Source organism: Berghia stephanieae, chromosome 8 (assembly GCF_034508935.2).
Source record: "Berghia stephanieae isolate SIO BIC M18660-M18661 chromosome 8, UCSD_Bste_1.3, whole genome shotgun sequence".
NCBI lineage: Eukaryota > Metazoa > Mollusca > Gastropoda > Nudibranchia > Aeolidiidae > Berghia > Berghia stephanieae.
The window spans coordinates 56,741,557-56,757,805 of record NC_088367.1 but is presented as its reverse complement, the minus strand read 5'-3'; the positions used below and the strand labels follow the sequence as shown (position 1 = coordinate 56,757,805).

General features: G+C 35.8%; 1 protein-coding gene across 1 annotated transcript in view; it reads left to right on the top strand.

The window, feature by feature from the left end:
* The first annotated feature begins 520 nt into the window (after positions 1-520).
* LOC144979083 (MAM and LDL-receptor class A domain-containing protein 2-like) overlaps positions 521-16,249 on the top strand; it is a 64,009-nt gene continuing 48,280 nt past the window's right edge. Inside the window, exons 1-2 of the mRNA XM_078925699.1 lie at positions 521-530; positions 1,781-1,873. Of these exons, the coding sequence (XP_078781825.1) occupies positions 521-530; positions 1,781-1,873 (103 nt within the window). The remainder of the gene's footprint in view (positions 531-1,780; positions 1,874-16,249) is intronic.

Here is a 16,249-nt window from a genome sequence, read left to right as displayed (position 1 = left end):
TACTTACAGCCTTGTTATCACATATGGATAGGAGAAAGAAACAACAAATATTAGACCTTCAGTAACTATAGTCAATTTTTCTTTGTATCGTTTGGATAAAAAGACGAAAGCAGGTCTTATGTATAGAGTAATTGCCACTGCAGAAAAACACAAAAACTTGATCTTTTGAATAGCGCAATATACACCAAAAGTGTTTAAAGCGTTTTACAAGGTGTCCCCTGTCATCAGCTTTACTTAACAAGTAGGATGAGACATGACAGCAGTTACGGAACTTTCCAATATTGTCACACATAGACTACCTACTCATTTTACACATAAGTACGCTGACAGAATTTGAGTAAAGATTCTTTCTCTGGGACCCCTATTCAATTTGTCTTTTTTTTAGCAATGATTATCCCGCACAAATCTTTGGGCCTCTTTTTCGCTCACGAAGTGCCCAAATTCGCGACAAAATATGGGACGAAGCCGTTTCGTACATGCTATTTTAAAAAATTAATTACGACGCTGTTTATAATTGAATATGACTGAAAGTTGGCACATGGTTAGAAAAGAAGTCATTTTAGATTATGTCAAGCGACAAAACTCGTACAATTACCAGCAGACCGTTAAAAATAGAGTTTTACTCTTTGGAGTACAATATTTCTAAAACTACAAAGAGTAGAAATTTTGTCGGTCAGAAGGTTATATATGCACATTTCTTCTATCTATATTTCAAATTTCATTCGATTATGATAAGTACTTTTCCCGTATTCTCACAAAACATCAACCCAATATGCATTTCAATGAGTGAAAATATGGAGACGGCCATTTTGCTCCACCATCGCGCGACACGAAAATGACGTGAGCGAGGCAAGGCTGCCAGATGGCCAGACTTTAACCTGACCAAATTCGACTTCAAAAGTGGCTAAATAGAAAATTATATGGCTTTCAATATTAAGACGGGCCCACTTAAAATGAACTAAATTTTGACAAACAGAAAATTGAATAGACTAGGATAAATGTCACTGAGACAAACATAGATGAATAAAATGTAAAAAAAAAAAAAGAAACAAAATTATATATTTGGCCACACACGTGGTCATCTGGCAACCTTGTGACACAAATCCTCGCACGTTTTTTAAAAATTAAGGTATTGTTTCATTGTTATGTCATAGGGATAGTAGATTACCCCCCTCTCTCTCTCTCTCTCTCTCTCTCTCTCTCTCTCTCTCTCTCTCTCTCTCTCTCTCTCTGAAATAAATACTAGAACTAACATAAGCCATGGTCTCACCGGACTGATTGATAATAATTCAGCAGGCATTTTTCGTGTCATTTGTATGGGTTGTAGACACAAGATTACACTTCGGAAAAGTTTCAAATGATCAATATTATGTATATTTTAAAACAAATTTATAGTAAACCCTAGCCATACAGCTCTAAAACTATACAAGTTAGAACTCTTCTGATGTCTTCATTATATTTTTTGATAATTTTGCCATAAAATTGCCAAGTTTTAATATTTAATTCTACGTATTAAGCGAGATACAGGCACAAACCAGAATAAAACGCAGAAAAAGCGTCTCTTTGTGAGTCATCCAAATAAATGACATCTTTGAAACTGCATAACTTTGTTATAAATTAATGGATTTCCAAAATTCACAAAGATTTTTACTCAGTGGAGATAGGGCTTTGATTTAAGAGTAGTATTTCCTACAAAATAGAAAACAAAAATGTTCATAGGCATTGCTACTTTTTTGTCTTATGACAATTCAGGTATCTTCTACCCTCTAAATCCAACCAGTACCGGATAGCAATATTGGTACTGATGATGGCAAAAGTGTTGAGATTGATGACAACAGGGATGTTATTGAGTATGGCAACAGTGTTGATGTCGGTATTGATGACGGTAACGTTGATGATGTTGGTATTGATGATGACGTTAGATTGTTTTAAGACCATTGTGTTTCTTATTCTATTAAATTAAATTAACATGTTGATCACATATTTTCCTAAATTCCCTAGGTGTGTCTTTTTACTGAAGTTGAACCAACTACTCTCTTCTCTCTCTCTCTCTCTCTCTCTCTCTCTCTTTCTTTCTCTCTCTCTCTTTCTCTCTCTCTCTCTCTATCTCTCTCTCTCTATCTATCTTTCTATCTATCTCTATCTCTTATTGCATGCCCAATATTGATATTGTGAGCCGTGAGACATCATTCTAGAGTTCCTTTTATAATTTACAGGCCCTGATTAAATTGTCTTTTTGTCTTATGACAATTCAGTTATCTTGTACGCTCTAAAAACAACCCGTAACGGATAGCAAGATTGGTAATGATGATTGCAAAAGTGGTAAAACTGGTGACAACAGTGATAATATTGGTACTGAAGATGGCAACAGTGTTGATATTGGTTTGATGACGGTAACGTTGATTTTTTTTTTTCGATGTTCCATGTCGGACACGACGTTGGAGATCATGGTTCGCCAGCTCTCTCTCTCTCATCTGCGAGTTTCGCACATTGGTTTATGGGGCTTCCTACGTACGCTGCGACATTTCCAAGCCAGCTTGTCCTTCTTCGTCCTCGACCACGCTTGCCTTCTATTTTTCCTTCTGCAATGGTCTTCTGTAGTGAGTCGTGCCTTCTGATGTGGCCGAAATATCGGGTTATCCTCTTTCTAATAGTTGAAATGATCGTTGTTGATGTTATTCCTAAAGTTTATGTATGTATTGATTAAACCTTTCAGCAAATATAGTTACAATATTTTGCTTTGTTTCAATTCTGAAAAAAAAAATACAAACTTGATTTTTTTGTATATCACTAGACGTGCTGAAAGCGCTTTACAAGGAGTCCCAAGTCATCCGCCTTGCTTAACAAGTAGGACGAGACATGACGCCAGTTAGGGGATATCACAATGTTTTCAGATACAAAAACGCAGTTCGGTGAGAGAATGTGATTAAAAATTATTTGCCAAGAATTCAACTATGCGCTGAACGAGGCTCGAACTCAGGACATCCCATCCGAAAGCAAGTGGCATACTACAAGACCACATAGCACAAATCGTATTAATTACATGTTTCGTTTGAAACTGTTGTGATTCTCATGCTATTAAATTCATTTCAACATGCTCATCCAATCAAAAATTCCTTAGGTATGTTCACTTATGGAATTTGACTGCCAACTCTCTCTCTCTTTGCCTTTTTTGCCTTATGACAGTGCAGTTATCTTGAACCAAAACCAACCCATGATGATGACGACAGTGTTAATATTGGATTCAATGCAAACAAAATATTTGATATAGACAATAATAAATGTAACAGTATTGCTATTGATAGTAAGTATTAAAATCCACGGTAACTGTAGTTAGTAGGGCAGGTGCCATTAAGCGGAAGAAAAATGAAAGACTATAAATGATTTCTACTTACTTTCTGTTAGTCACACATGGATTTGAGAAAGATACAAACCAGAAATAAGATTAAGCATGTTAGTAAATAAAGTTAAAGTATTTTTCTTTGTATCAATTGTTTTTAAAAAACTTGATCTTTTTTACAACGCAATATACATTAAACTTGTTCAAAGCGCTTTACAACCGTCCCCTTTTATCAGCTTCACTCGACAAGTAGGACGACACATGACGCCAGTTAAGGTATATTACAATATATTCAGAGACTGATATAGCTGTGAACGTTCGGGTACTCATGTTACATCTGAGTTCTGTGAGAGAATGTGAGTAAAGATTATTTCGCACGGACTGAACTATGTGCTGAACGAGGCTCGAACCCAAGATTTTCATATCCAAAAGTGAGTGTTATAGCACAAGACCACATAGCCGCACAAATCGTAGAAATTAAACGTTTAATAATTTTAAAACATTTTTTTTCTCATTCTATTAAATTAAAGTCACATACATTCGTTAGTTCTGTCCGCTTACGGAAGATGAGCTACCTACTCTCTCTCTCTCTCTCTCTCTCTCTCTCTCTCTCTCTATATATATATATATATATATATATATATATATATATATATATATATAGTATATATAGTTCAAATTCCAAGACATTCAAAGATAAGTCATGGTGGTGGCAACAGTGTTGATATTGGTATTGAGTATGGCAACAATTTTGATATTGTTTTCGATGGAAACAAAATTATTGATATTGAATATAATAATCAACAAGATTATGTTTATCTGTTTCCATGAGTGTATTGCTAATTTGGTGCATTTTGCTATGCATTCTTTAGTTTTTGTGGCTTTGCGATTGTTGTATCTTCTTTTGAATGGGGGTTCTCTGCTGCCGATATATTGAGCCATAGTGTTGTCAGTGGCTATGGTGGCTTTATAGACTATGGCGCTTTTTGGCAGTTTCCTGTTATGGGGCAGTCGTCCTTCTTTCTGCAACTGCAGTTGTCTTTTTTTTCATATTGTTGGGTTCGTATATGATTTGTCCGTTGTGGTTGTATTTATCTGTTTCATGTTTTGTGCACAGCTGTAGCTTATCTTGACGTTGTTTCTTTTGATTATTCTGTGCAGTCGGTGGTTCTTCGGGAAGTGTTTACCGATAGGAGCGAGGAACTGTTTGCCGATATTAATTGAAGTGGCTGCGTTGTTGAATAGTGGGTTGAACCATATTATGTCCCTTTTTCTGTTTTGCTTTGGTGTTGTGGCATGCATCACATTTTTTATATTTCAATATAGAGATGTGACCGCTCTGTTTGAGTGCCATTTCATAGTCGTCTTTTGTTTAATTGCATTTGTCTTCATTTGAAGAGAGGTTGTTAAGTCGTTGTTCTATTATTGTAGGTATTTGTTTTTAATATCGTGGGTGGGTGGTTAGAGTGTATGTGGATGTATAATGGAGCGCAGTTGGGTTTCTTTTATGGTTTTTAAGTGTTCGTTTTGAGGCAGAGGAAATCACTTTGTGTAGATTGGTTTCTAGTGTAATTGTGAGGTAGAGATCTTTAACTAATTTTAATTAATATATATATATATATATATATATATATATATATATATATATATATATATGTCTATATACCTGTCTATCTATCTATCTATCTATCTATCCATCTATCTATCTATCTATCTATATATCTATCTATCTATCTATCCATCTATCTATCTATCTATCCATCTATCTATATATATATATCAATCTCTCTATATATCTATCTATTTCTCTCTATCTCTCAATCTATCTATCCCTCTATCTATCCATCTATCTATCTATCTGTCTATCTATCTATCTATCTATCTATCTATCTATCTATCTATCTATCTATCTATCTATCTATCAATCTATCGATATATCTATTTAACTATATCTCAATTAGCTTAATAAATTTTGATATTGTGAGCCGTGAGACACCAATCTAATTTTCTTTTGTTATAATTTACTGGTCCTGTTTAATTTGTCTTTTTGTCTTATGACAAGAATAAATGCAACAGTATTACGATTGATGGTAAGTATTAAATTCCATGGTAACTTTAGTTAGTAGTGTCGGTGTCATTAAGCGGAAGACAAATGAAAGAATATAATTGATTTCTACTTACTTTCTGTTAGTCACATATGGATTTGAGAAAGATACAAACCAGAAAAAAATTAAGCATGTCATTAAATACAGTTCTTTCAATCAATTGTAAAACAAACTTGATCTTTTGTACAACGCAATATACATTAAACATGTTATCAGCTTCACTCGATACATGACGCCAGTTAAGGTATATTACAATATATTCAGACACTGATATCGCTGTTAACGGTCTGGTACTCTTTTTACAGTTTGAGTTCTGTGAAAGAATGTGAGTAAAGAATATTTCGAACGGACTGAGCTATATTGCTGAACGAGGCTCGAACCCAAGACCTTCCTATCCGAAAGCGAGTATCATATCAGAAGACCACAACGTCGCACAAATCGTAGAAATTACACGTTTAATAGTTTTAAAACCGTTTATTTTCTCATTCTATTAAATTAAATTCACATACATTCCTTAGAGCTGTCCACTTACGGAAGTTGAGCTACCTATTCTCTCTCTCTCTCTCTCTCTCTCTCTCTCTCTCTCTCTCTATCTATCTATCTATCTATCTATCTATCTATCAATCTATCAATCTATCTATTTAACTATATCTCAATTAGCTTAATAAATTTTGATATTGTGAGCCATGAGACACCAATCTAATTTTCTTTTGTTTTAATTTACAGGTCACATACATTCCTTAGTTCTGTCCACTTACGGAAGTTGAGCTACCTATTCTCTCTCTCTCTCTCTCTCTCTCTCTCTCTCTCTCTCTCTCTCTCTCTCTTTATTTCTTTCTTTCTCTTTCTCACACTCTCATTCTATCTTTCTCTCTCTCACTCTCCATCTCACTCTCTCTATATATCTATCCATCTTTATATATATAGAGAGAGAGAGAAAGAGAGAGAGAGAGAAAGAGAGAAAGGGGAGAGAGAGAGAAAGAGAGAGAGTGAGAGAGAGAGAGAGAGAGAGGGACCAGCCCTTTATGGTATGCAACTCAGCACCATGTGAGGCCGGTCAAAAGCACGGATAAATGGGGCAAAAATTGCGAACAAAATATACATTTGACTGCCTCTCCAACATAAAACACCCACCACGACCATGAAAAAAGCGAACAAACTCAAAAAAAGACAGAGAGCAAATTGGAACGTTAAAACAATATAAGGGGGGATTATGCCATAGCAACAGTGCTCTCTCTGCCCAAGATGAGAGGTCAGAAGACCTCATCCAGAAAGTGTTATTTAAGGTATCACCTACTTACTTCAAGTTCCACTTCCGCATCAGTGATAGGAAATAACATAGCGACGAGCTGTTTCGTGAAGGAAAAAGGAAAAGGTTGTATATATATATATATATATATATATATATATATATATATATATATATATATATATATATATATATATATATATATATATAATGAATCCTATTACTTTGAGGCAAACAAAATATTGTTCACTGTAATATGCTAACAGTTGACATATATTTCATGGATGGTGGTGGTTGGGGTGGGTGGTATCTGGAATATTTTCTCCAATTCATCAACATGACACCTTCGTCTAAGCAAGGCGAAAATTTACGACCGACCGACCGTCCCTCTGCTCGTCGCACAGGAATTCGGCCATACACATTGAGATTTCACTACAATTTGATTCAGCCGTGCCTGTCCCCAGATCGTCACTGGTTGAAAACTGGCCATTTATGGAGCCTTTAAGCGATATTATCCATTTATATAAAAAATAATCATTTAATTTGACGATAGGGAAGTGGGTATTACCATATGCAGAATTTCATAGAAATGAAATAATAGTTAATATTTTAAAATTGTACCCTTCTAAGGGAAGGGAAAAAGTGGCGCCTACGGGAATCGATCACAAATCGTCGACTAAGCCAATCCTTCTATGACAGTCTTCCAACCAATTAGGCCTCGCAAACCTTTTGAATGATGACGCATGTAATACATACACACCGTTCGAATTAATAGATGTGTTAGTGATTATCGCAAACCTTTTGAATGATGACGCATGTAATACGTACACACCGTTCGAATTAATAGATGTGTTAGTGATTATCGCAAACCTTTTGAATGATGACGCATGTAATACATACACACCGTTCGAATTAATAGATGTGTTAGTGATTATTTTGAAAGCCTTCTGTTCATATTTTAACATCCTGTTTTCCATGCGTCTATGTGCATTACAAAAGTATTCGTTGTATCGAATCTGTATGAAAGTAAAACCGAGCGAACTTTTTTAAAAATTTTAAATAGTTACAGGCCAGTATTCACATACAGTTGATATAAAATTCGGCTCAGCGAAAGACATTCCCATTCAAATGGGAAAACTAACTGGTGAATTCATTATGAATATATACAAAAACCTTTACAACAGTATAGTTATCTATTATCAAAAAATTGAGAAACATCGAATGAAAAAAAGAAACACATACCATAATTAGATAGTTTAAAATGTTCATTTTGATGATTAGAAAGAACACGACTGAATTCCAAGCTACAATGGCCGTCCGTTGAACACAAATGAAATCAAAGCTGCAATGGTCGTCCGTTGAACACAGATGAATTCAAAGCTGGGATGGCCGTTCTTATTGAGGTAAATGTGACACATTCAATCCCACGTGATTCTACAAACAAGGCCTGAGTATAACAAAATAAACAAAAAATAAAAATACAGTCGTACCTCCATAATCCAGATTTATATAATCCTCTTCCTAATGTTGAAAATTGCTGTTGGCTGGCACCCTTCGAAAAGTACTTTTAACATGTTTAGAGGATATTGTTCCATGTAAATGCTCGTGTTGTATTATTTGGTTTTTGTAGTCGTAATAGTAGTAGTAGTAGTAGTAGTAGTAGTAGTAGTAGTAGTAGTAGTTGTAGTAGTAGTAGTTGTTGTTGTTTTTGTTGTTGTTGTTGTTTCAGATTATTCATCATTTCCTATAGTCAAGTACCCATTCACATCTGAGCTGAGTATTCATACAAAGTTATGCAATTTAATTTTCCGCTTAAATACACTTTTCTTATGAATATTGATCCATCTATACACAGACCTTATCCGTACATATCCTTTGTCCGGCCGAGGCATTGGAAACATTTCTCCTGGATTTGGCCGCACCGTAAAAAAACGTAATTTCCCTCCTAAGGCCGGTGATTACCTGTAATGATGGTCTCAGTCCGGCTAGCAAATTTTTTGTTTTTACCCATTTTTCGAGAACAATAACATTTAAATGAGATTCTCCTCTCAAAATATGATAGCATCTATAACTTCAGAGCACTTTAGACAGTTTGGATAAAGAAACTCTTATAGAAACAATTCTTTTCAATATTTTACATTTTGTTGAAAAGTGCTTTTCGCAATAATTTTCATGAAAAAATACATCCGCCATCGGAGGTTGGGTTTGAAAAATATTTGTGGCTTTGTCATACTGGAACGAATCGTCTATATTATTGGACAGTACACAGGAAAATAATTGCTGAAACTTTTGGGTGAATCGCATCACAAGGTAGCCATTCATTTTATAGATATTTACCTACAAAATGTATTGTAATTGTACGTTTTATTACACTACGGCTGAAATGAGTTCAGCTCTTATTACACTGACATCTTTCGGCCCCGTTCGTCAAAAAGCTTATCGGACCCTTTCCCGCCCCATTAATTTATGATACAACGAATGGCCCCATACCGTAGAAAGGTCTCACTGGAGATTTCGCACAAAGTGTGGTGCCTGGGTAGTGAAAAATAAACAAAGACGTTTCATGTCATACAAACACACGATACAAACACACACGCATACACACATACAAACAAACAGACAGAGAGAGAGAGAGAGAGAGAGAGAGAGAGAGAGAGAGAGAGAGAGAGAGAGAGAGAGAGAGAGAGAGAGCTGTAACAAAGTAATAAAATAGAACAAAAGTAAACTGGTTTCAATCTTATTTTGGGCTGATTCTATTATTTTTTCAAGGTGATTCCGTAATCGGGCTTTGTCATAACTAACTGCTAGAGAATGGCGTGGACGGCTATGTTGATATCGCCAAATTATCTGTGTGTTGGAATCACGTTTGATGACTTGGAGATTTCAAACTTCGTGGAACAACCCAAGCTTAGCTTGTGGACTTGAATCTGATACTATGCACATTCATATACTTTTGTTTCTTTTTGTCTGCCATTTCTTGTTCGGAGTTAAGTTTAGAATACAGAATACATTCTCGGGGACATCCATAGAATGTTGTAAGCACAACGCCTTTTACCATATCTCGGTCAAGATTATCGATATCATTCTTCTGAGGACGTCGCAAGTGAACTGAAAAGCAATGTTTATGAGAAAGAGTGTATGCCCAGTGGCTTTATTCAGAGCTATGTCAATCAAAATACCAAACAAAATATTTTCACCTGCTATGTCCGAGTCGTTTGGCCTGAAATGACCATGACAATCAAGGCCTCCCTAGATAAAGTTGTATTCCACCATGCTTCAGTTACAGGAGGTCGACCGTTCTGTCTACCAAAAGTACTAACGACACATCCTTCCAAACGCTTGCAATATGCTTGCCGTCGTGGCTGTTTCAAAACTCTGTCTCCACGACTCAGCCGTTTAAAATGACAACACTTTTCTGCAATTTTAAAATCAATTGGCCAGAACTTCCTAAAGGTGTTGAAGGATCGCATTCTTCATCCTCGATGTCACCCTCATTTCCTGTATCCAAATGATACTTTGTCCAAACTTTTTAAAATTTTGAGAAATTGTTCCTGCTATTACATTGGAGCTAGTTTGCCAGTAATACACTCCAGCACGGAAATCTCGAACATGTCGGGACCGAGCCTTTTAGTTTGAGCTTTCCCTGTTTTCGATTTTTCCGAGTTGAGTATTTTACAAAGGATATGAGGGAAGTAAATGTGGGTGGTCTTGATAAGAGTCATAGTAATAATTCTCCGTTATTGTGACCTCTGTCAATAGTCGAGAGTGAGACAATTCAATTTCCTTTTATCGGTCATCTTTTACAAAATTACAAAGAGAGTTTTCACTGGTGTTGCGTTTATTGTTTCTTGTCTTGTTCAATTTCAGGAATGGAATGACAATTCCCAATGCGTGTCCTTGATAGAAAAGCAAGCATATCTCATTGTGGATTACACACTCATCAATCGACGTCATTACCTACGAAACCGGTCCTTATCTAAAATAACTATCACTCCTCATTCTGGGCGTTGGTTGTTTTGATTTATCTTTGTTTGGATTGAACAAGGAAAACGGTCAATGTACGCAAGGCACGCCCAAGTGTCACAATATTATGTAAACAATTTTATCAGCCCAGCCTACTGTTTAATACTTCTAAATGCCTCTTAAGCAAGATTAATGTTTAAAATGTTTGGGCGTTGGTTGTTTTGAACTGAGCAAAACAAAAAACGTGTTTTTTTCCCAGTCTACGTCAGGCACACTCGAGTTTCACATTATTATGTAAACAATTTTATCCGACCAGCCCACCGATCACAAAGAAACCTTAATTAATTCAGTTTTGTAAGTCTTCCATAGGACATCGTGTCGACTATAATTTGGTGTGTCAATGAATTTATACAAATGTACACACCTGATAGATTACTGGTCTATAGCAAAGTTAATCTAATCAGAAAAAAAGAATACACACTCCACCAATCAATGGCTATCACCATCACCACCCCGTCATAAAATTTAACATCAGCTCCACTACCACCACAAACACCACAGTCATTATCATCATCATCATCATCATCATCATCATCATCATCATCATCATCATCATCACCATCTTCAATCTTCATCATCATAATCATTATCATCGTCATCGTCATCATCACCATCATCATCATCATCATCATCATCATCATCATCATCATCATCATCATCATCCTCATCCTCCTCAACATCATCATCATCATCATCATCATCATCATCATCATCATCATCATCATCAGCAGCATCATCATCATCTGTGGTTTTATTCGTAAAATGTCCCTGACATTTGAAACTGAGGGTAGGCAGGCCTGCTGAACACTTCATACTCTTACCCATAGCAGGCTAAAGAGAGAGGGGATTGCTCTCACGCAGTATCATCTATGTAATAAATGATAACGCTCTCGTTCCACTTTCCCCACCACTAATTGTTGGTATAACTTTAAAACGTAACAGTTACCAAATTGACGTCACTCATCTCATTGTTATTGTTTTTAGACACCCATTTTTATGATTAGTTCTCATTAAAATATATCAGACTATAACGTTCAAGGTTCCATGTAGATCTTTGGGCTGGAGTGATATTTCTGGCTGGCGGACTTTGTGAGTATTTTAATTTAACACAGAGCATCAATAGAAGGAATGAATTTGACGTTAGTCAACCCGTTGTTATTGCTTTTAGACAGCATTTTATAATTAACTTATCACTAAGTTATATCAATCAGACAATGAACGTTCGCGTTTGCAGTTATGTGTGTTAATATGTTATACCCCGATGGAAATGTCGTGAGTATTTTTCCAATACGCATAACGTCCATACATTTGCAATCCGATTTAAGTTTAAAAGCAACGTAGACCACGGACATTTTTCCATTTTGTGGACAATAAAGATTTGTTATTTATCGTCATTATTATTATTATTATTATTATTATTATTATTATTATTATTATTATTATTATTATTATTATTATTATTATTATTATTATTATTATTATTATTATTATTATTATTATTATATTGTTTATAAAACAAATCGACAGTGTTCCCGTGGCAGGTTAAACGGGTACTCCTCGGGACTACTCGCATTCGCACCCCCCCCCCCTCAACCACCACCGCCACCACACACACGCACACAGCTCTTTTTTGGGGGGGAGGGGGGGGGGCGTTGTTTGTAGATTATAATTCAGACAATGCCCACCCCTGTCATCACGTAGTCAAGGCTTTTTGGCATCTGCCAATCCCAAATGTCTGTGTCAAGGTCGACCGTCATGTCGCGTCAACGGGTGAGGAGGAAAAAAAAAAAAGAACTGGCATATTATTATATCATTACATTGAAAAATTATGAAAACTATTTTTTATTTTGTATGAAATCCTTTATAAATTTTACGTTGATCAAGAACGAAACTTTTGCCATCTACCTCTTCCTGGCGCAACATTTATAAAAATATTATTTTAAAAAAATAATAACACAGCATTTATTTGGCGCAATATCCACGTGCTCAAAGCGCTTTACAAGGGGTCCCAAGGCAACAGAAATATTAAACTTGAAAGACGAGACATGACGCCTGTCAGGGGATGTGACATTTTTTCCTAACAAATTCAACGAACGGCCATGTACTCATTTTACACCTGAGTACGGTGAGAAAATGTGAGTAAAGAGCATTTTCCAAGGACTCAACTCTGCTCCACGCAGAGCGGGTCTCGAAACCTGAACCTTCCGATCTGGAAGCGAGAGTCATACCACAAAACAGGGAGGGGCACTGTTCTGTCGGCCACATAACCTCAACATTAATTAAATTTTATTTCTGATTTCATCAATTTTTGGAGTAAAAACATAGTTCTTGGTATCAAACCTATTCTAAATTCGACGCTGATCACGAATCTGACGTTAAAACAGCGAAAATCCAAAAAAAATTGTCCAATTTTTTATACTGCCACGCCCCCGATCGCCGATCGCCTCGAAAAATATTAAGCAAAGCGGGCTTTGCGAGCGATCGACCGTACTTAGGTTTATCGGCCAGGTATTTGGCCACACACATTGCGTTTTCATCCCGGTTTGCCTGATCGTGGTTCGGAAGCCTATCAAAACCCTGCGTGTATGGAGCCTTTTAGAGATAGACGACGATGGGGATTGTTTGGAAGCTTTAACCCTTGCCCACTAGTCATTATGATATCGGAAATGTTATCGCCGTCTACATCTACGCCAGAATAGAAATAGAGGGTGGAACCTACCATGATGTAACATTTTATGGATCCCTAATTTCGTCATATCAGTTCTGTCCACTGACAGGTGGGTGGGTATCGATTTCCAGAACGTTTGTCCTTATATGAAATTCTGAGTTTTTGACCCATCAACGATTGCTCTTTTGATAGCTCTCTTGTCAACATGAGTCAGCTCAGCCCTTGATTTATGTACAGGCATCACAGGCGGTATATGTTGTGTAACTTCAAAGACCACGGTTGACCGAAAGCGATGAATGGAAGCCCTACTGCGGCGTGGAGAACGAGGTCTTGTCTATATAGTTACGTCATATTTCAACGCTCGTGAATTCTTAGTAAGGCTTGACTCACAATCAAAACACGAAATCTGTGTTTTAAACTCTTGAATCAAACGAGGTACATCAGTGCGTTCGTCTCATTGAGAAATGAAAAATGATATATAAATCAAGAACATCGACCAGAAAATAAGGAAATTATCATAAAATTATAAAATTTGAGAAAGCTGTTTTCAAAATCAAATCTATTACAAAAAATGTTATTTCTAGACCGATTTTTATGTGTGTGTGTGTGTGCGTGTGTGTGTGTGTGTGTGTGTGCGTCTGTGTGGGAAAGAGATACGCAAAAGTTAACATCTACTCGCTAGCCGTCAAGGATTACGTATTCATTTCCTGAGCAGTCAAGTGGGCATTTAAAAAACATAATGGCAAATAATCTGATTGCTACAGAACTAACGGCACAGTTTCTTAATTTGAAGTGGTCAGGGTTAAAACGTACAAAAGGCCTGGAAGGTAACACTTAAAAAAAAAAAACTTTATTTTTGGTCCTTTACTGTTTTGTGGCGTTATTTGTGAACTTATTCGGCTGATTTTGGTATCAAGTCAAAGGACACAAAACAAGCATTTATTTGATTTAATTCATTCTTGATTCCGGATTGTATTTCTCAGAAAGCAAATGAAGTGGAATATTTATCAGATTTCAAATTATATTTTAATCATTTTAACTGAGTGGGGTTCCTGACCTCCCATAGTGGGCAGGGAGGTACTAACTGTGTCTTCTATCCCCTTATATATGTTTTCCAACTTGCTTTCTGTCTTTGTCTTGGAAAGAGATTACTTGGTTTTGTCCTGGCCCTGGCCTGAGTCCTAGCTGGGAGGGAAACAGTCAAATGCATTGTTATTGTTTTGGGAGATGATATTTTTTTCCTTGTAAATCATCTCTCTGTTATGTATTATTATGTTTGTTATTTTTAATGTATAATGTAAGCATTTGAGTGTATTCCTCTTTGTTGGATTTTGTGCTTATGTCCAGATGAGACTTATAGGTGATCTCAAACTAAGTACATTGGTGGTTTGCTCTTGGAATCTACATCTGATCCCTATTTGTTCCCAGTTCCCCTTTGTCTTCTTTTCTCTTGGGTGCTTTAGTTGTAATTCTAGAAGTTTTTACTATCCCATTTTCTTCCTTTTTACTGGCGCTGATATAACCTAAATGTGTTGCAAGCGTCGTAAAACCCTTAAAAACAAACAAACATAATCATTTTAATTTTAATTTATATTATTTTTAAAAAAGATGGATACATTTTATTTATACTCGATTCATCGATAGACTTTTCATTGAAATTGATTCACTCGCACACTTTTATACTTTACTCGCTATCAAATATTCTTTTCACGACAAGACCAGTATATTCTTGTCAATTTTCACTTCACTCAATTTTTTTCCATACTTACGATACATGGACATGATTTATGTGAAAATATGTCACATTTTCAGAGCTTTAAAATGATACCAAACAATTGAGAAGCAGCAGAGAGATCAACGATTTTCTGTGAAATCGACTAAAATTTTCAAGAAAATATATCAATAAGTACCAAATTAAATGTTATTTCTAATCCCGTCCGGCTGATTGGGTCAAATTAAGATTTTTGAGTTTGACAATATTTGCACCAAGACAAGACCACAAAATGTGTTTTGTTAATGCTTGTTTTTCTCAATATCTGATTTGTATGACTTAGTACATTTTGACTCTGACCCCCTCATTTATTGTAAATACGTTTTATTCCTCGTTTTGGTGAGTGCAATTTTATGTTTTCTTCATTTTTCCTTACATCCCTGTTTGGGATGAAAATCCCTATTTTTGCTCCCCAAAATCCCTGGTTTGTATCGTCGCTTGTTGGCAGGTCTGGAGAGAGAGAGAGTGAGAGAGAGAGAGAGAGAGAGAGAGAGAGAGAGAGAGTCGTCACATTATAATCATTGTTCTTATTGTTCATATAACCATTACAATCACCATCATCATCATCATCACAATCATCATCATCATCATCATCATCATCATCATCTCCATCATCATCATCATCATCATCATCATCATCATCATCATCATCATCATCATCATCATCATCATCACCATCATCATCATCATCATCATCATCATCATCATCATCATCATCATCATCATCATCATCATCATCATCATCATCATCATCACCTCCATCATACAATATCATAATAATATAATGTCCATTCCTACAACATCCATCAATTTCAGCAGTATAAATATTTAAATCATATTTTTATATTGCCTAAAGACTGATTATGAAAAAAACAAATTTTAATGATTTCTAAAATATATTGAATATTTAACAACTGTCTCGGGGACAAATACACACATTTGTAATGACAACTACAACTAAAGTAAATTTTAAAAATCCCTTTGATTCAAGTTATAAAAAAGGAGGGGCCTTATTATCCTATTATAAAAAGAGACAACTGAACTAATATTTACTTTTCTGATGTTGTTATGACTGAAATAAATGTTTCAACAA